The sequence below is a fragment of the Coregonus lavaretus genome, assembly GCF_964263955.1.
Source record: "Coregonus lavaretus genome assembly, chromosome: 3".
Taxonomy (NCBI): domain Eukaryota; kingdom Metazoa; phylum Chordata; class Actinopteri; order Salmoniformes; family Salmonidae; genus Coregonus; species Coregonus lavaretus.
In genome coordinates, this window is record NC_139990.1 from 51,968,179 (window position 1) to 51,988,105 (window position 19,927).

Sequence of the window (19,927 nt, forward strand, 5' to 3'; positions counted from 1 at the left end):
GCTTATAAGCAAAAACTAAAGGAGGAAGCACCAGTGACTCGGTTAATAAAAAAGTGGTCAGATGACGCAGATGCTAAGCTACAGGACTGTTTTGCTAGCACAGACTGGAACATGTTCCGGGATTCTTCAGACAGCATTGAGGAGTACACCACATCAGTCACTGGCTTCATCAATAAGTGCATCGATGATGTCGTCCCCACAGTGACCGTACGTACATACCCCAACCAGAAGTCATGGATTACAGGAAACATCCGCACTGAGCTAAAGGGTAGAGCTGCCGCTTTCAAGGAACGGGACTCTAACCCGGACGCTTATAAGAAATCCCGCTATGACCTCCGACGAACCATCAAACAGGCAAAGAGTCAATACAGGTCTAAGATTGAATCATACTACACTGGCTCTGACGCTCGTCGGATGTGGCAGGGCTTGAAAACTATTACAGACTACAAAGGGAAGCACAGCCGCGAGCTGCCCAGTGACACAAGCCTACCAGACGAGCTAAACCACTTCTATGCTCGCTTCGAGGCAAGCAACACTGAAGCATGCATGAGAGCACCAGCTGTTCCGGATGACTATGTGATCACGCTCTCCGTAGCCGATGTGAGTAAGACTTTTAAGCAGGTCAACATTCACAAGGCCGCAGGGCCAGACGGATTACCAGGACGTGTACTCCGAGCATGTGCTGACCAACTGGCAAGTGTCTTCACTGACATTTTCAACATGTCCCTGACTGAGTCTGTAATACCAACATGTTTCAAGCAGACCACCATAGTCCCCGTGCCCAAGGACTCTAAGATAACCTGCCTAAATGACTACCGACCCGTAGCACTGACGTCTGTAGCCATGAAGTGCTTTGAAAGGCTGGTCATGGCTCACATCAACAGCATTATCCCAGAAACCCTAGACCCACTCCAATTTGCATACCTCCCCAACAGATCCACAGATGATGCAATCTCTATCGCACTCCACACTGCCCTTTCCCACCTGGACAAGAGGAACACCTACGTGAGAATGCTATTCATTGACTACAGCTCAGCATTCAACACCATAGTGCCCTCTAAGCTCATCACTAAGCTAAGGATCCTGGGACTAAACACCTCCCTCTGCAACTGGATCCTGGACTTCCTGACGGGCCGCCCCCAGGTGGTAAGGGTAGGTAACAACACACTGATCCTCAACACGGGGGCCCCACAGGGGTGCGTGCTCAGTCCCCTCCTGTACTCTCTGTTCACCCATGACTGCATGGCCAGGCATGACTCCAACACCATCATTAAGTTTGCCGACGACACAACAGTGGTAGGCCTGATCACCGACAACGATGAGACAGCCTATAGGGAGGAGGTCAGAGATCTGGCCGTGTGGTGCCAGGACAACAACCTCTCCCTCAACGTGACCAAGACAAAGGAGATGATTGTGGACTACAGGAAAAAAAATAGGACTGAGCACGCCCCCATTCTCATCGACGGGGCTGTAGTGGAACAGGTTGAGAGCTTCAAGTTCCTTGGTGTCCACATCACCAACGAACTATCATGGTCCAAACACACCAAGACAGTCGTAAAGAGGGCACGACAAAGCCTATTCCCCCTCAGGAGACTAAAAAGATTTGGCATGGGTCCTCAGATCCTCAAAAAATTCTACAGCTGCACCAACGAGAGCATCCTGACTGGTTGCATCACCGCCTGGTATGGCAACTGCTTGGCCTCCGACCGCAAGGCACTACAGAGGGTAGTGCGTACGGCCCAGTACATCACTGGGGCAAAGCTTCCTGCCATCCAGGACCTCTATACCAGGCGGTGTCAGAGGAAGGCTCCAGCCACCCTAGTCATAGACTGTTCTCTCTGCTACCGCACGGCAAGCGGTACCGGAGTGCCAAGTCTAGGTCCAAAAGACTTCTCAACAGCTTCTACCCCCAAGCCATAAGACTCCTGAACAGCTAATCATGGCTACCCGGACTATTTGCACTGCCCCCCCACCCCATCCTTTTTACGCTGCTGCTACTCTGTTAAGTATTTATGCATAGTCACTTTAACTCTACCCACATGTACATATTACCTCAACTACCTCAACTAGCCGGTGCCCCGCACATTGACTCTGCAACGGTACCCCCCTGTATATATAGCCTCCCTACTGTCACTTTATTTTACTTCTGCTCTTTTTTTTCTCAACACTTTTTTTGTTGTTGTTTTATTTTTACTTTTTTTGTTTAAAATAAATGCACTGTTGGTTAAGGGCTGTAAGTAAGCATTTCACTGTAATGTCTGCACCTGTTGTATTCGGCGCATGTGACCAATAAAATTTGATTTGATTTGATTTGATTTGATTTGATTTTAAATAATCCCTCAAAATTTTGGCAAGTAGTGAATGGTTTGGAGTGCAAAAAAGATACACAGCTTCCCAAACAATTGTTGGTAGACACACAGATTGTAACTGAGAGAACCTCTATTCTGAAAGCCTTAAATCAGCATTTTCTAGATGCAGGCAGTTTATTTGAAAAGGTTAAAGGTCTAAATGAGCACCCTGTGAATTTACCTGACACCACGGTGCACTCCTTCACCAGGTTCTCCTTCTCATCCTTCTCTGTTTCAGAAGTGCATAAAGTCCTGAAAGAAATTGATAGAAAGAAATCCCCTGGCCCTGATGATCTAGACCCCCGCCTCCTACACCTAGCTGCAGACATCATTTCTCCCCCTTAACTCACGCTTGACGTTAATGAAATCCTGAAGTTATGGAAATCTGCTTTTGTACTGCCTCTCCTGAAAGGTGGAGATCCTTCGCTACTTGACAACTGTCGACCCATATCAAAATTGTCTGTACTGTCTAAGGTACTGAAGTCCTTAGTTAGTAGGCAGCTGAAGGCCTACCTCCAAGAAAACAACATCTTAAATGGAATGCAATCAGGTTTTAGGTCTGGCCACAGCACTGTTTCAGCAACATTGAAGGTTTTAAATGACACAAGAAGTTACATTGTGTGTCTGTCTTTATTGATTTGTTGAAGGCATTTGACACCGTGGACCATGCTGTGTTGGTGCAAAGGTTAAAATGTTGTGGAATTACTGGTCATGCTCTAGATTGGTTTATAAATTACCTATCAAATCATACACAACGTGTAATGGCGGATGGTTGTAAATCTGAGTCCATAGAGTTGTGCTCAGGTGTTCCGCAAGGTTCTATTTTGAGCCCACTGTTGTTCATTTTGTATATCAACAACATTGAGGATCATATTGAAACAACGGATGTTCATTTTTATGCAGATTATACTGTTCTTTATTCAAGTGGTAGTAGTTTATCTTTAGCTTGTGAAAATGCCCAAAGAGCATTTAACACTATACAACAGAATCTGTATGAATTGGGTAACACAAAATGCATGGTATTGTGATGAGGTGATGTTGAAGGAGTCAGGCGCAGGAGGGTAAAAAAATGTTATGTCTGGCGCAAACCCAACACCTCTCATCACCCCGAAAACACCATCCCCACAGTGAAGCATGATGGTGGCAGCATCATGCTGTGGGGATGTCTTTCATCGGCAGGGACTGGGAAACTGGTCAGAATTGAAGGAATGATGGATGGCGCTAAATACAGGGAAATTCTTGAGGGAAATCTGTTTCAGTCTTCCAGAGATTTGAGACTGGGACGGAGGTTCACCTTCCAGCAGGACAATGACCCTAAGCATACTGCTAAAGCAACACTTAAGTGGTTTAAGGGGAAACATTTAAATGTCTTGGAATGGCCTGGTCAATGCCCAGACCTCAATCCAATTGAGAATCTGTGGTACGACTTAAAGATTGCTGTACACCAGCGGTACCCATCCAACTTGAAGGAGCTGGAGCAGTTTTGCCTTGAAGAATGAGCATAAATCCCAGTGGCTAGATGTGCCAAGCTTATAGAGACATACCCCAAGAGACTTGCAGCTGGAATTGCTGCAAAAGGTGGCTCTACAAAGTATTGACTTTGGGGGGAGGGGTGAATAGTTATGCACGCTCAAGTTTTCAGTTTTTTTGTCTTATTTCTTGTTTGTTTCACAATAAAAAGTATTTTGCATCTTCAAAGGGGTAGGCATGTTGTGTAAATCAAATGATACAAACCCCAAAAAAATCCATTTTAATTCCAGGTTGTAAGGCACAAAATAGGAAAAATGCCAAGGGGGGTGAATACTTTCGCAAGCCACTGTATATGCAGGCCTCAACCACTACCCTGAGAGCACTTGATTCAGTATATCATGCAGCCCTCAGGTTCATAACCAATCAAAAACGTCTAACACATCATTGTGATCTCTACAGCACCGTTGGCTGGTCGTCATTGACCTTGCATAGGCTTAAACACTGGTATACACTGATTTATAAGGCCATACTGGGTAAAATGCCACTTTATCTCTGTTCTTTTTTAATCAGGTCAGTAAATAAATATCAATTACGGTCCCATTCTCATTAGCTTTTAACAGTACCAGCAATTTGAACAGGTCATGTTAGAAATAGTTTTGGTAACTCAGCTCCGTGGTCCTGGAACTCTCTTCTGAACTTTTTAAAATTTGATGATCTAGTCACGTTGGTGAAGTTTAAACACTTGGTCGATGTAAATATCATAAAAGAGTGTAATTGTCTTTAGGACAGCTGCTTTTTAGTTATGACATTCGTGTTTCTTTACGTAATATGAGTTTCTAGACAGATATCCCCCTGCGGCCAAGACCCAGCCACTCTGGAGAGAGAGAGGGAGAGGCAGCAAAGGGGATGAAGAGGAGAGGAGGAAGAGAGGAGGAAGAGAGGAGGAAAAGAAGAGGGGCGACAGAGCAGGGTGGCCGTGCCAAATCAACGACCACAGATCTGCAGTGACTTCCCCGTCAGCTCGGACTCCGACGGCGACCTGACAACCTCGCTGACATTTCAGAGGCCCCGCTGCAAACGAACGATGCAGAGCTGGATAGGAATGGGGGGTCTCTGTGCTGGTTGGCTGGTGCTGGTGGTGACAGCTGCGGTGAGGCTAGTTGATATGGTGGGAGGCAAGCTGAACTTCTAGCGGGGCCAGTGTGTGAGAGAGTTGGGCCGGGAAACAGCTGAGCACCAGAGCTCCAGATGGTACAGAGAGAGAGTATGGGGAGGCTGCAGGTGATAGGGTAAACGGGTAAAAGCATAAAAGCCAGTCTGTCACACACACACACACACACACACAGATACGGATGGATGGACTGTTCCTGAAAAAAATATTCCCCCTGCCCCACCCTCCAATGGTACATGCACCTGTCATGAGAGGGTACGCCATGCCTCATTACTCTAGCTTAGTCATTAACACCACCACCTGTAGGACCCTGCATGGGATACCATGACTTATAGCATTAAACCCACCACCTGTAGGACCCTGCATGGGTTACCATGACTTATAGCATTAAACCCACCACCTGTAGGACCCAGCAAAGGTTACCATGACTTATAGCATTAAACCCACCACCTGTAGGACCCTGCATGGGTTACCATGACTTATAGCATTAAACCCACCACCTGTAGGACCCTGCATGGGTTACCATGACTTATAGCATTAAACCCACCACCTGTAGGACCCAGCATGGGTTACCATGACTTATAGCATTAAACCCACCACCTGTAGGACCCAGCAAAGGTTACCATGTCAGACAGCCTGGGCTAAGAACTAAGCAGTGGTCACCAACCCACAGGGGGTGCAGGGTTTTTCTCCAGCCCTACACTAACCTGATTAATTTGATTCAACGAATAAAGGCCTGTACGATCGGGTGATAAGTAGGGAAAGGTGTGGTCTGTCTGGAGCTTAATGGCACAGGTGGTAGTGCCTTCACTCTACCGAAGGGTTGCTGGTTCAAGTCACACTTTATTTGTTCCCCCTCAAAATCGGTTAGTAGACCCAATTGATTCTTCAAAGCAAATGTAAAGCACAGTGCTCTGTAATAGATTGCCTGTCATTGAGATAGCTCTTTCTTTTATCAGTTGTTAGTGGTAATGATATAGACAATAGCAGTGTTGCTCACAGTGAATGGACCTGCCAACACACACACACACACACACACACACACACAGCAATCTGATAATAATATTCTCCTGTCAGCATTAAAGGCAAGATGGCGTGTCAGTTTCATAACTCCCTCTCAGACTGAGTCACTGTGTTTACCAGCAAGGACTGCCACCCTGCGCCCACACACGGCCACTCTCACACACACACACGCAGGCACTCTCATAATCACTGTCTATTTCTCCCAAACACACTGATCAAGGGTTGTCACCCTACACCATCAACGAGACACTCACATACTTGAGCAACAGAATGATGACACACTGGCAAGGCCAGATCACACACACACACACACACAGTCACACACACTTTCACTGAAGTAGTTCTTCATTGAGTCATACACCTTGACTGTGTTTTTTTAATTAATTTTTTATTTCACCTTTATTTAACCAGGTAAGCCAGTTGAGAACAAGTTCTCATTTACAACTGCGACCTGGCCAAGATAAAGCAAAGCAGTGCGATAAAAACAACAACACAGAGTTACATATGGGGTAAAAAAAACATATGTGTAAGCCGATTCAGTCCTCAGCCAATCAATGCTCCAGTCATTGTGCTTGTGAAAAAAGGGTTCCAAAAGGGTTATTTGGCTGTCCCCATAGGATAACCCTTTTTGGTTCCAGGTAGAATCCTTTTTGGTTCCAGGTAGAACCATTTTGGGTTCCACGTAGAACCCTCTGTGGAAAGAGTTCTACCTGGAACCAAAAGGGTTCTAACTGGAACCAAAAGGGCTCTACCTGAAACCAAAAAGGGCTCTTCAAAGGGTTCTCCTATGGGGACAGCCGAAGAACCCTTTAAGGTTCTAGATAGCACCCTTTTTTCTAAGTGTGGAGTGAATCAGTATCTGTCTGTCTGTCAGAACTTTTAATCAAATCAAGGTCAGGGAATCCCTTTTAGTAACGAAATATCATAAACAAAGCAGTGTAATGGAGTAAGCTGGCGGGCAGTCAAGCATGCACAAACACACAGTTTATACATACACACAGTATACGTACACATACAACACACACACTACAGCACACACCCCAAAAAGAGGAGAGAGTATGTACACACACACACACTGGTAATTTGACCCAATAATTCTCAAGTGTAATTTTTTATGACATTTTCTCTTGGATCACTGAGAGGATCTGTACTTATCTATGTTTTTTCTATTAGATATTATGCATTTTACCACAATTTCCACAACTACCAACACAAACATTTTCATTACCGCAACAGTCCAAAAAAGTAATAAACAAATCAATTTCTAATATTTTTTTACACTGCTCCCCTAATGAAAAGACCTGAGTTAAACATAACACTGACAATATAAATATTTAAAATGTAATTACAATTTATTTAGTAATTTCTCATTACTGTAACACATAACCTTTTTATATTGTATTTACAGTGAGGGAAAAAAGTATTTGAGCCCCTGCTGATTTTGTACGTTTGCCCACTGACAAAGAAATTATCTGTATATAATTTTAATGGTAGGTTTATTTGAACAGTGAGAGACAGAATAACAACAAAAAAATCCAGAAAAACGTATGTCAAAAATGTTATAAATTGATTTGCATTTTAATGAGGGAAATAAGTATTTGACCCCCTCTCAATCAGAAAGATTTCTGGCTCCCAGGTGTCTTTTATACAGGTAACGAGCTGAGATTAGGAGCACACTCTTAAAGGGAGTGCTCCTAATCTCAGCTTGTTACCTGTATACAAGACACCTGTCCACAGAAGCAATCAATCAATCAAATTCCAAACTCTCCACCTTGGCCAAGACCAAAGAGCTCTCCAAGGATGTCAGGGACAAGATTGTAGACCTACACAAGGCTGGAATGGGCTACAAGACCATCGCCAAGCAGCTTGGTGAGAAGGTGACAACAGTTGGTGCAATTATTCGCAAATGGAAGAAACACAAAATAACTGTCAATCTCCCTCGGCCTGGGGCTCCATGCAAGATCTCACCTCGTGGAGTTGCAGTGATCATGAGAACGGTGAGGAATCAGCCCAGAACTACACAGGAGGATATTGTCAATGATCTCAAGGCAGCTGGGATCATAGTCACCAAGAAAACAATTGGTAACACACTACGTCGTGAAGGACTGAAATCCTGCAGCGCCCGCAAGGTCCCCCTGCTCAAGAAAGCACATATACATGCCCGTCTGAAGTTTGCCAATGAACATCTGAATGATTCAGAGGAGAACTGGGTGAAAGTGTTGTGGTCAGATGATACCAAAATGGAACTCTTTGGCATCAACTCAACTCGCCGTGTTAGGAGGAGGAGGAGGAATGCTGCCTGTCACCCCAAGAACACCATCCCCACCGTCAAACATGGAGGTGGAAACATTATGCTTTGGGGGTGTTTTTCTGCTAAGGGGACAGGACAACTTCACCGCATCAAATGGACGGGGCACCTCCTTCCCTCAGCCAGGGCATTGAAAATGGGTCGTGGATGGGTATTCCAGCATGACAATGACCCAAAACACACGGCCAAGGCAATAAAGGAGTGGCTCAAGAAGAAGCACATTAAGGTCCTGGAGTGGCCTAGCCAGTCTCCAGACCTTAATCCCATAGAAAATCTGTGGAGGGAGCTGAAGGTTTGAGTTGCCAAACGTCAGCCTCGAAACCTTAATGACTTGGAGAAGATCTGCAAAGAGGAGTGGGACAAAATCCCTCCTGAGATGTGTGCAAACCTGGTGGCCAACTACAAGAAACGTCTGACCTCTGTGATTGCCAACAAGGGTTTTGTCACCAAGTACTAAGTCATGTTTTGCAGAGGGGTCAAATACTTATTTCCCTCATTAAAATGCAAATCAATTTATAACATTTTTTACATAAGTTTTTCTGGATTATTTTGTTGTTATTCTGTCTCTCACTGTTCAAATAAACCTACCATTAAAATTATAGACTGATCATTTCTATGTCAGTGGGCAAACGTACAAAATCAGCAGGGGATCAAATACTTTTTTCCCTCACTGTATGTACACATATTTGGATAAAGAACAACAGATTAAGCCAAAATTGCAAAAGTATACAAGTATACCGTACTTAATCAAATAACTCTTTTTTTTTTTACAAAAAGTTTATACAATAGGTTTAAGGAGTGGTCCTAGTAAATAAAAAAATTTACCAGCACATGGTGTCAGCTATTTTTATTTAATATTCTTTTGAATTTAACAACATTAATCGGGGGATTTAGAGTACTACACTGAACAGAAATATAAACGCAACATGTAAAGTGGATCTGTACACAATTCCTGGAATCTGAAAATGTCCCAGTTCTTCCATGGCCAAAATACTAGCCAGACACGTCACCCATTGAGCAAGTTTGGGATGCTCTGGATCGACGTGTACGACAGTATGTTCCAGTTCCCGCTAATATCCAGCAACTTTGCACAGCCATTGAAGAGGAGTGGGACAACATTCCACAGCCCACAATCAACAGCCTGATCAACTCTATGCAGAGATGTGTCACACTGCATGAGGCAAATGGTGGTCACACCAGATACTGACTGGTTTTCTGATCCATGCCCCTACCTTTTTCTTAAGGTATCTGTGACCAACAGATGCATATCTGTAATGCCAGTCATGTGAAATCCATAGATTAGGGCCTAATGAATTTATTTAAATTGACTGATTTCCTTATATGAACTGTAACTCAGTAAAATCTTTGAAATTGTTGCACGTTGCATTGATATTTTTGTTCAGCATATACAGCCTTCAGAAAGTATTCACACCCCTTGACTTTTTCCACATTTTGTTGTGTTACAGCCTGAATTTTAAATGGATTAAATATAGATTTATTTTGTTGAAAGGTTTTACAAATTCATTAAAAATGAAAAGCTGAAATGTCTTGAGTCAATAAGTATTCAACCCCTTTGTTATGGTAAGCCTAAATAAGTTCAGGAGTAAAAATGTGCTTAACAAGTTAAATAAATAGCATGGACTCTGTGTGTGCAATAATAGTATTTAACATTATTTTTTAATGACTACCTCATTCCTGTACCTCACACATACAATTATCTGTAAGGCTCCTCAGGCCCCTCAGGCCCCTCAGGGAATTTCAAACACAGATTCAACCACAAAGACCAGGGAGGTTTGCCAATGCCTCACAAAGTGCACCTATCGGTAGATGGGTAAAAATAAAAAAGCAGACATTGAATATCCTTTTGAGCATGGTGAAGTTATTAATTACACTTTGGATGGTGTATTAATACACCCAGTCACTACAAAGATACAGGCGTCCTTCCTAACTCAGTTGCCAGAGTGGAATGAAACCGCTCAGGGATTTCACTATGAGGCCAATGGTGACTTTAAAACAGTTACAGAGATCAATGGTTGTGATAGGAGAAAACAGAGGATGGATCAATGGGCGGATGGATCAACAACATTGCAGTTACTCCACAATACTAACCTAATTGATAGAGTGAAAAGAAGGAAGCATGTACAGAATATAAATATTCCAAAACATGCATCCTGTTTGCAACAAGGCACTAAAGTAATACTGCAAAAAAATGTGGAAAAGCAATTAACTTTTTGTCCTGAATACTGTGTTATGTTTGGGACAAATCCAATACAACACATTACTGAGCACCACGCTCCATATTTTCTAGCATGGTGGTGGCTGTATCATGTTATGGGTATGCTTGTAATCGTTAAGGACTGGGGAATTTTTCAGGATAAAAAATAAACGTAATGGTGCTAAAATCCTAGAGGAATACCTGGTTCAGTCTGCTGTCCACCAGACACTGGGAGATTAATTTACCTTTCAGCAGGACAATAACCTAAAACACAAGGCCAAATCTACACTGGAGTTGCTTACCAAGAAGACATTGAATGTTCCTGAGTGGCCAAGTTACAGTTTTGACTTGAATCTGCTTGAAAATATATGGTCTACCAATGGTCAACAACCAATTTGACAGAGCTTGAAGGATTTTGAAAAGAATAATGGGCAAATGTTGCACAATCCAGATGTGGAAATCTCTTAGAGACTTACCCAGAAAGACTCACAGCTGTAATTGCTGCCAAAAGTTATTCTAACATGTATTGACTCAGGAGGTTGAATACTTATCTAATAAAGATACTGTATATTAGTGTTTTTTTTGTTTGTTTTTTTACCAATGTTAGAATATTTCTTCCACTTTGACAATACAGAGTATTTTGTGTAGATCGTTGACAAAAAATGACAATTAAATCCAATTGAATCCCACTTTATAACACAAGAAAATGTGGAAAAAGTCAAGGGGTGTGAATATTTTCTGAAGGCACTGTAGGTAGAGAACATTGAACAAAACAAGGCTATGTCAATAATTACATTTGAACAAATATTCAGAAGCTCTCGATTACCGAAATGAAGGTTCTCATTCCCGAAACGGACCAAAACATTTGTGTTTCGGTAATAAGAGACCCTTAGCTCAATCTGCAAATAATAGGAGACAGCCATTATGAGTCAGCAAACAATTGACCACATCACTAAAGCCCATTCATGCCTCCACGTTGGTAAAGTAATGGTTCTCTGACTTATTCCCAATTTGAGCTGTTTAGTCGTTTTGGTAATGAGAAGGCCAAATGGGGTAAAGGGGGGGTTTGAGAATAAGAACCACATTCTGAAGGCACATAAGCGAATAAATTCACTTAAAGACGTCCTCCAGCCATTTTTGAACTTTTACTGTTGAAAAGCGATATCCCAAGCATAAATACAGCTGTGTTACTGCCACTGTGTTTTTACATAGACACTGTGTTTTTACGTAATAAATATTATAGTTTACTGTAAACTTCAACTAGTATACAATTTTTATGATTTATGGACAAACTACAGCAACATATTATGTGTTTTATTCAAATAAGTTAGGTTTTTCTAAAGTAACATTTTATAAAATGACTTGATATTTGAATCCGGATGCATTTTGGTACAGAGAATTTGGTCTGAAAATGTACAAAATTCAGGTGAAAATGTAAAATGTATTTAAAAGAAGGCACTTTGCCAAAAACTACACGTTAGTCTTATTGATAGTTGATTTTAGCAGATGCATCATGGTTTTGTAACTTCATTTTCTACAGACATTTTAAAACTGTTTTCATGAGAATCCCCCACACACGGGCACTCAGGCTGCATTATTAGAATTGGATTATAGTGCCTATTCAGCCCCCCTTCAGCGATGTGTCAGCAGCCACACACTATACCTACCCTGCAGAGAGAGAGTCTGCCTACAGGTCACACGCACATGCATGCATTACACAAACGCACGCGCACACACACGCACACACACACCAGACAGTCAGCTGGTGGAGCCTTCCTTATGCACCAGTTGACATCACATCTGTTTACTCATTTCCTCGACACCAACCCAGGTAATGCACTGTAAATGATGTGGCTGTATAATCACTATGGTTTTACACTGAGTATACAAAACATTAGGAACACCTGCTCTTTTGATTACATAGACTGACCAGGTGAAAGCTATGATCCCTAATTGATGTCACCTGTTAAATCCACTTCAATCAGTGTAGATGAAGGGGAGGTGACAGGTTAAAGAAGGATTTTTAAGGCTTGAGACAATTGAGACATGGATTGTGCATGTGTGCCATTCAGACGGTGAATGGACAAGACAAAAGATTTTAAGTGCCTTTGAACGGGGTATGGTAGTACGTGCCAGGTGCACTGATTTGAGTGTGTAAAGAACTGCAACGCTGCTGGGTTTTTCACGCTCAACCGTTTCCCATGTGTATCAAGAATGGACGACCACCCAAAGGACATCCAGCCAACTTGACACAACTGTGGGAAACATTGGAGTCAACATGGGCCAGCATCCCTGTTGAATGCTTTCGACACCTTGTAGAGTCCATGCCTCAACGAATTGGGCTTTTCTGAGGGCAAAATTAGGAAGGTGTTCTTAATGTTTTGTACACAAAGTGTTTATGATCACTATAAATTATGTGGATGTATAATCACCATGATTTTATATGAGGAGGTAGTACAGTATAGTGATGTGGTATAGGAATCAACAGCACTGGTGGTACAGAATAGTGATGTGGTATACTGTAGGTATCAACAGCACTGGTGGGACAGAATAGTGATGTGGTATACTGTAGGAATCAACACCACTGGTGGTACAGAATAGTGATGTGGTATACTGTAGGTATCAACAGCACTGGTGGTACAGAATAGTGATGTGGTATACTGTAGGAATCAACACCACTGGTGGTACAGAATAGTGATGTGGTCCTCTGTAGCTCAGCTGGTAGAGCACGGCGCTTGTAACGCCAAGGTAGTGGGTTCGATCCCCGGGACCACCCATACACAAAAAATGTATGCACGCACGACTGTAAGTCGCTTTGGATAAAAGCGTCTGCTAAATGGCATATTATTATTATTATATTATTATTATACTGTAGGTATCAACAGCACTGGTGGTACAGAATAGTGATGTGGTATACTGTAGGAATCAACACCACTGGTGGTACAGAATAGTGATGTGGTATACTGTAGGTATCAACAGCACTGGTGGTACAGAATAGTGATGTGGTATACTGTAGGAATCAACACCACTGGTGGTACAGAATAGTGATGTGGTATACTGTAGGTATCAACAGCACTGGTGGTACAGAATAGTGATGTGGTATACTGTAGGAATCAACACCACTGGTGGTACAGAATAGTGATGTGGTATACTGTAGGTATCAACAGCACTGGTGGTACAGAATAGTGATGTGGTATAGGAATCAACACCACTGGTGGAACAGAATAGTGATGTGGTATACTGTAGGTATCAACACCACTGGTGGTACAGAATAGTCAAGCAGTTAGCAGGCTATTCATCAGGTGCTTACTACAGTACTGACGTTGCATACAGACCTGCATGAGCCTTATTCCAGTGTGTAGAGATACTCTAGTCTTACTCCAGTATGTAGATACTCTAGTCTTACTCCAGTATGTAGATACTTTAGTCTTACTCCAGTATGTAGATACTCTAGTCTTACTCCAGTGTGTAGAGATACTCTAGTCTTACTCCAGTATGTAGATACTCTAGTCTTACTCCAGTGTGTATAGATACTCTAGTCTTACTCCAGTATGTAGATACTCTAGTCTTACTCCAGTGTGTAGATACTCTAGTCTTACTTCAGTGTGTAGATACTCTAGTCTTACTCCAGTACGTATACTCTAGTCTTACTCCAGTGTGTAGATACTCTAGTCTTACTCCAGTGTGTATAGATACTCTAGTCTTACTCCAGTATGTAGATACTCTAGTCTTACTCCAGTGTGTAGATACTCTAGTCTTACTTCAGTGTGTAGATACTCTAGTCTTACTCCAGTACGTATATACTCTAGTCTTACTCCAGTGTGTAGATACTCTAGTCTTACTCCAGTGTGTAGATACTCTAGTCTTACTCAAGTGTGTACATACTCTAGTCTTACTCCAGTGTGTAGATACTCTAGTCTTACTCCAGTGTGTAGATACTCTAGTCTTACTCCAGTGTGTAGAGATACTCTAGTCTTACTCCAGTGTGTAGATACTCTAGTCTTACTCCAGTGTGTAGATACTCTAGTCTTACTCCAGTGTGTAGAGATACTCTAGTCTTACTCCAGTGTGTAGATACTCTAGTCTTACTCCAGTGTGTAGATACTCTAGTCTTACTCCAGTGTGTAGAGCTACTCTAGTCTTACTCCAGTGTGTAGATACTCTAGTCTTACTCCAGTGTGTAGATACTCTAGTCTTACTCCAGTGTGTAGATACTCTAGTCTTACTCCAGTGTGTAGAGATACTCTAGTCTTACTCCAGTGTGTAGATACTCTAGTCTTACTCCAGTGTGTAGATACTCTAGTCTTACTCCAGTGTGTAGAGATACTCTAGTCTTACTCCAGTGTGTAGATACTCTAGTCTTACTCCAGTGTGTAGATACTCTAGTCTTACTCCAGTGTGTAGAGCTACTCTAGTCTTACTCCAGTGTGTAGATACTCTAGTCTTACTCCAGTGTGTAGATAATCTAGTCTTACTCCAGTGTGTAGATGCTCTAGTCTTACTCCAGTGTGTAGATACTCTAGTCTTACTCCAGTGTGTAGAGATACTCTAGTCTTACTCCAGTGTGTAGGTACTCTAGTCTTACTCCAGTGTGTAGATACTCTAGTCTTACTCCAGTGTGTAGATACTCTAGTCTTACTCCAGTGTGTAGATAATATAGTCTTACTCCAGTGTGTAAATACTCTAGTCTTACTCCAGTGTGTAGATACTCTAGTCTTACTCCAGTGTGTAAATACTCGTCTTACTCCAGTGTGTAGATACTCTAGTCTTACTCCAGTGTGTAGATATTGTACCCCTCTGCCTCCTCCTGTTGATCTGTGGTTGGCAGGGAGGACTGCAGCTGAGGAGGCTGATCAATACTGGACACTAAACCCATTCTCACCCAGGACAAACACTGCTGCCATGCCCACGCAGGCAGACCTACACACCACACTGCTCTCTCCTTCTCTATACACTACAGTACCACCAGCACACACTCACTTCTTCACTAAATCAGGTGTTAAGCAACAGCTTAGAAGAACCCTAGCCTATATTCAGTCACCATGGTGGTCAGAATCATAGGACAGAAACATTGCCATGGTTACAACATGCTTGTCTTTTAAGAATAATTATGTTTGAAGAATCCAACCACTAGGGACTACTCACAGAAAGCTTACCACTATTTATTTCTAACCTTTTCATCTTCACTTCAATTCAAATCCTCTGTAGGCAATGCTGTAGAACACATCAATATTCACCACCATTCACTCTTTTTCCTGTGTCTGCATGACATTTCACAATAATAAGTAATAATACCTTCCATTACTTCCCTGGAAGTCAGTGTGTGACTCATGACTAAACAGGTGCCCTGGCATGTATACCCGTGGAGATCCTATTCAATTACTAGTTAGTATTCTAATTCCTAATTCTATGTGTATAGCGCTAGTTTAACACAGTTATCATGGCTTCACTATTCACCTCACACCTACTGCCAGCTGGTTTCCATTCTAGACATCACCTCATTCTACAATGCCTTTCATCCTTTGGATTCTTCATGTGTTGTTATCTAGAGTTCGTAGTTATTTCACAACTATGTCACACTGCCGACCTCAATACCACAGCTGGGGTGAATTCCATTTCAGTTCAGGAAGTTGAAATAATGATAGAAAATAATGGGCAGCTTTCAAATCCACTCCAAAACTATATTTTGGTATTTTTTTCATTAGTCCACTGTTGATAGAGTCTAAAAATGTTTTGCATGTCAACAGTCAAGTTTTCAAGCGATTGGACTTTCAAGAAGCAAAGTATCAACGGCCACATCATCATGATGTATTGAGCGTTCATGAATCATTATGTATTGAGCATTCATTTGCAATTATACAAAGTGGATAACAAATATTTCACAATGCGCTTAACATAAGTTCTTTAGGCCTATATTTAAATACAAAGTAAATCCGATGCACACATTTTACACACAGAACAGACCAATGCAGTCATCATCTATAGACTACTGGGACGTCCTCCTCTGTTTTTCTGTAGCATATCACAATCTACTTGTTGTTGATGTGTACTATTGGTATTGAATACACTACTGTACATATTAATCATTCCATATGCTCATTCTGTACATGCATTATACAATTTCTGAGGTGTGTTTACCTTTAATCGTATGTGTTATTGTTTACTACCTCACCCCCCCCCCCACCCCACCCTGACCCCTCAGCAGTCCTGACGTTGATTTACCTAACGTGTCACAGATGGGTATTGTCCAGGACAATCCCAACCTGAATACCCCTCCATGCGATCCCATACACTCTTTCCCTCATGTATTCCCCTCCCTCTCCCCCTCTCTGTCTCAACACCTCCCTCCGTCTCCCCTCCTCTTTGCCTGCAATACAATTCAGCATGTCTTCCCTCTCTCTGCCTGCCTCTCTCCCTCCAGCCCACCTCATCTCTCTTTCTCTCTCTCTCTATTTATGCACGTAATACTACACTACACAGACACCTCCCACAATAGAATATTCCCCTCTTTTCTCCATCTCCTTCTCTATCTCTCCCTCTCTTCCTCTTCCTTTATCTATCTCTCCCTCTCTGTAAACAGCAACTATCATAGCATTTTCAATCTGCCTCTCCCCCGTCTCCTCCTCTCCATCCTTCTCTCTCTTTCCCTCTCACACACACATACACTCTGCCAGGCATCATCCTAAATCAAGGCAGGAGAAGAGAGAGGGATGGAGGGAGGGGGGAATGCACACACACAGCAGCACATTTTAACACATATTGTCTCTGACATCTTGGCTTAACGTGAATTGTCAAGCCCTATCTAAACAGTGACGTGGTTACCATCTACCCCTTCTTCATCCCCCGGTCCCCACAGCCTATTCACACACACCGTACGGAACAGCAGCAAGCAGGACCCCGTCCCCCCACCCAGCCCCCAGCCCCAGCCCTCAGCCCCAGCCCCCAGCCCCAGCCCTCAGCCCCCAGCCATAAGGGAAAAATAGTAGGTCTTACTGAGTCTCCGTGAGCCGATGCATCCCATGGTGTATTCACAAAGGCCCTGGATACAAGCAAGGAAGCGTTACCCTGACACCATACATTCTCACTCACTCGCTCTATCTCGCGCTTCTCTCTCTTGCTTGCTTCACTCTCACTCGCTCTCCTGCACACTGTCTCTCCCTCCCTCTCTTCCTCTCTCTCTCTTCTGTGCTTACTCGCTCAGTCTCTCTCCCTCTCTCTTTACCAGTGCAGTGAGAGTCCTATACGATCCCATTAGTAAGTTAGTATGCCTGAGGGAGACAGGTTTGAATTTAATATGGAAGAGTGATATTATTATCATTATTAGTATTATTATTAGTATTATTACTACTATTACTATAACTATAACTTGTATTATTACTATCATTATCATCAACATTTGTTGACATTGTTAACATCATTATCATTACCATAATCGTATTATATCTGTATTATATCTGTTGTGAAATGTGAAATCCTAAAGATATGGTGATTGGGAAATCAGGCTAATAGGAAAGGGAAGCATCATATTACTGACAGGCAGTAATCTGCAGAAAGGGCTTGTCCATTAGCCTGTGAATGGCAGTGTGTTGAATGTTGTGGCTTGTAGCCATACCATTAGAGGTTCAATAGCAGTGGACTGAGCGGTGGGCTTTGCCGTTGTTGTCATTGTTGCAGAAATAACTGCACTGCTGTAATATTGCAGATCTAAAATGGGGGTTCTCTCTCTGTCTCCCTCTCCTGTGCGCGAGCTGCCTAACAATGCACTGCAGCGGTTTCACAGCCCCGCTACCCCTCCTTCCCCTCCCCCTCTCTCTGTCACACTCACACTGAGCTCTCAAATAATGCGAACACATACACACACACACACACACACAGGCCCAATATTGAAGAATCATGACAAAACACGAGCAGGTATTCCTTCAGCGTCAAAGCTCTCCAAAGTCTCTAAAGCCTTTGCTCCCTGTCATCCCTCTCTCCATCGATCCTGCTGTCTGTCACCTCTCTCTCTCATCTCCCCCTTCTCTCTCTTGGTTTAGCTCTCTCTGTATTCTCTCCATTTATTCTCTCTCCCTCCCACACTCTCTCTCTCTGTTTTTACCCTCCCTCTCCTCCTCTTACCATCCCCCTCTCTCTCAGTCCTCCCCTCCACCCCCCTCTTTCCTGGTGACAAAAACAATGAGAGGAGTGGCCTCATTATCTGTACTTCTCTATCTCTCTCATCTCATCTGACCTGCATACACGTCCCACCAAATCTAATGCCCCTATCTCTACCCTCTCTCTCCATCTCTCTCTCTCTCTCTGTATCTCTCTCTCTCTCTCTCTGTCTCTCTCCTCACTCTCTCTCTCTCTCTCTCTCTCTCTCTGTCTCTCTCTCTCTCTCTGTCTCTCTCTCTCTCTCTCTCTCTCTCTCTCTCTCTCTGTCTCTCTCTCTCTCTCTCTCTCTTCTCTCTCTCTCTCTCTCTCTCTGTCTCTCTCCTCACTCTCCTCTCTCTCTGTCTCTCTCTCTCTCTCTCTCTCTCTCTGTCTCTCTCTCTCTCTCTCTCTCTCTCTCTCTCTCTCTCTCTGTCTCTCTCTCTCTCTCCTCTCTCTCTCTCTGTCTCTCTCCTCACTCTCTCTCTCGCTCTCTCTTTATTTCATCTACCCAGGCTAACCTCCTGTCCCTCTGTGTAGGGATTATATATTTATGATGGTCTGTTTCTGTTTCTATAAGTGTTTGTCTGCCAAATGACGCAGGGCTGGCACAAGCAGCAAGCATGGTCAATCATGTTTCCTTGAGTTCACACACACTGGGGAAGGAAGACAGAGAGGGGAGAGAGGGGGGAGGGACAGGTGGAGACAGAGCATGAGAGAGGCAGATGGGGGAGAGGTAGTGAAAAAGAGCGGGGGATGCTTTGAGTCATGGGAGGCTGAGCAGAGGTGACGACGAGACGCTCAAATAGTATTCCAGGAGGAGGGAGGGAGGGAGGGAGGGAGAAGAGACAGAGACAGAGAGAGACAGAGACAGAGAGAGAGAGAGAGAGAGAGAGAGAGAGAGAGAGAGAGAGAGAGAGAGAGAGAGAGAGAGAGAGAGAGAGAGAGAGAGAGAGAGAGAGAGAGAGAGAGAGAGAGAGAGAGAGAGAGAGAGAGAGAGAGATGGAGGAAGAGAGGATGGGGAATTGGAAGGGGAAGGGAGAGATTTTAGAGGAGGGGAGAGAGATGGGAGGGAGGGAGGGAGGGAGGGAGGGAAGGATGGGCAGGAGGGATGGAGGGAGGGAGGGTGGGGAAGGAAGGTTAAATCTGTATACAATAAGTGGCCAGACATTGCAGTTCAGTTATAATCTGTCCAATCCTGGTATTGTTGCTATATATAGACCATTGGCTCCCCATCTCAGCTCGTTGTGTGTGTGTGTGTG

General features: G+C 43.3%; 1 protein-coding gene across 1 annotated transcript in view; it reads right to left on the reverse strand.

The window, feature by feature from the left end:
- LOC311107872 (uncharacterized protein) overlaps window positions 1-17,556 on the reverse strand; it is a gene marked incomplete at both ends in the record, with an annotated part of 36,041 nt that extends 18,485 nt beyond the window's left edge. Inside the window, one exon of the mRNA XM_084150450.1 lies at window positions 17,529-17,556. Coding sequence (XP_084006576.1) covers window positions 17,529-17,556 — 28 coding nt within the window. The remainder of the gene's footprint in view (window positions 1-17,528) is intronic.
- Window positions 17,557-19,927: the final 2,371 nt, after the last annotated feature.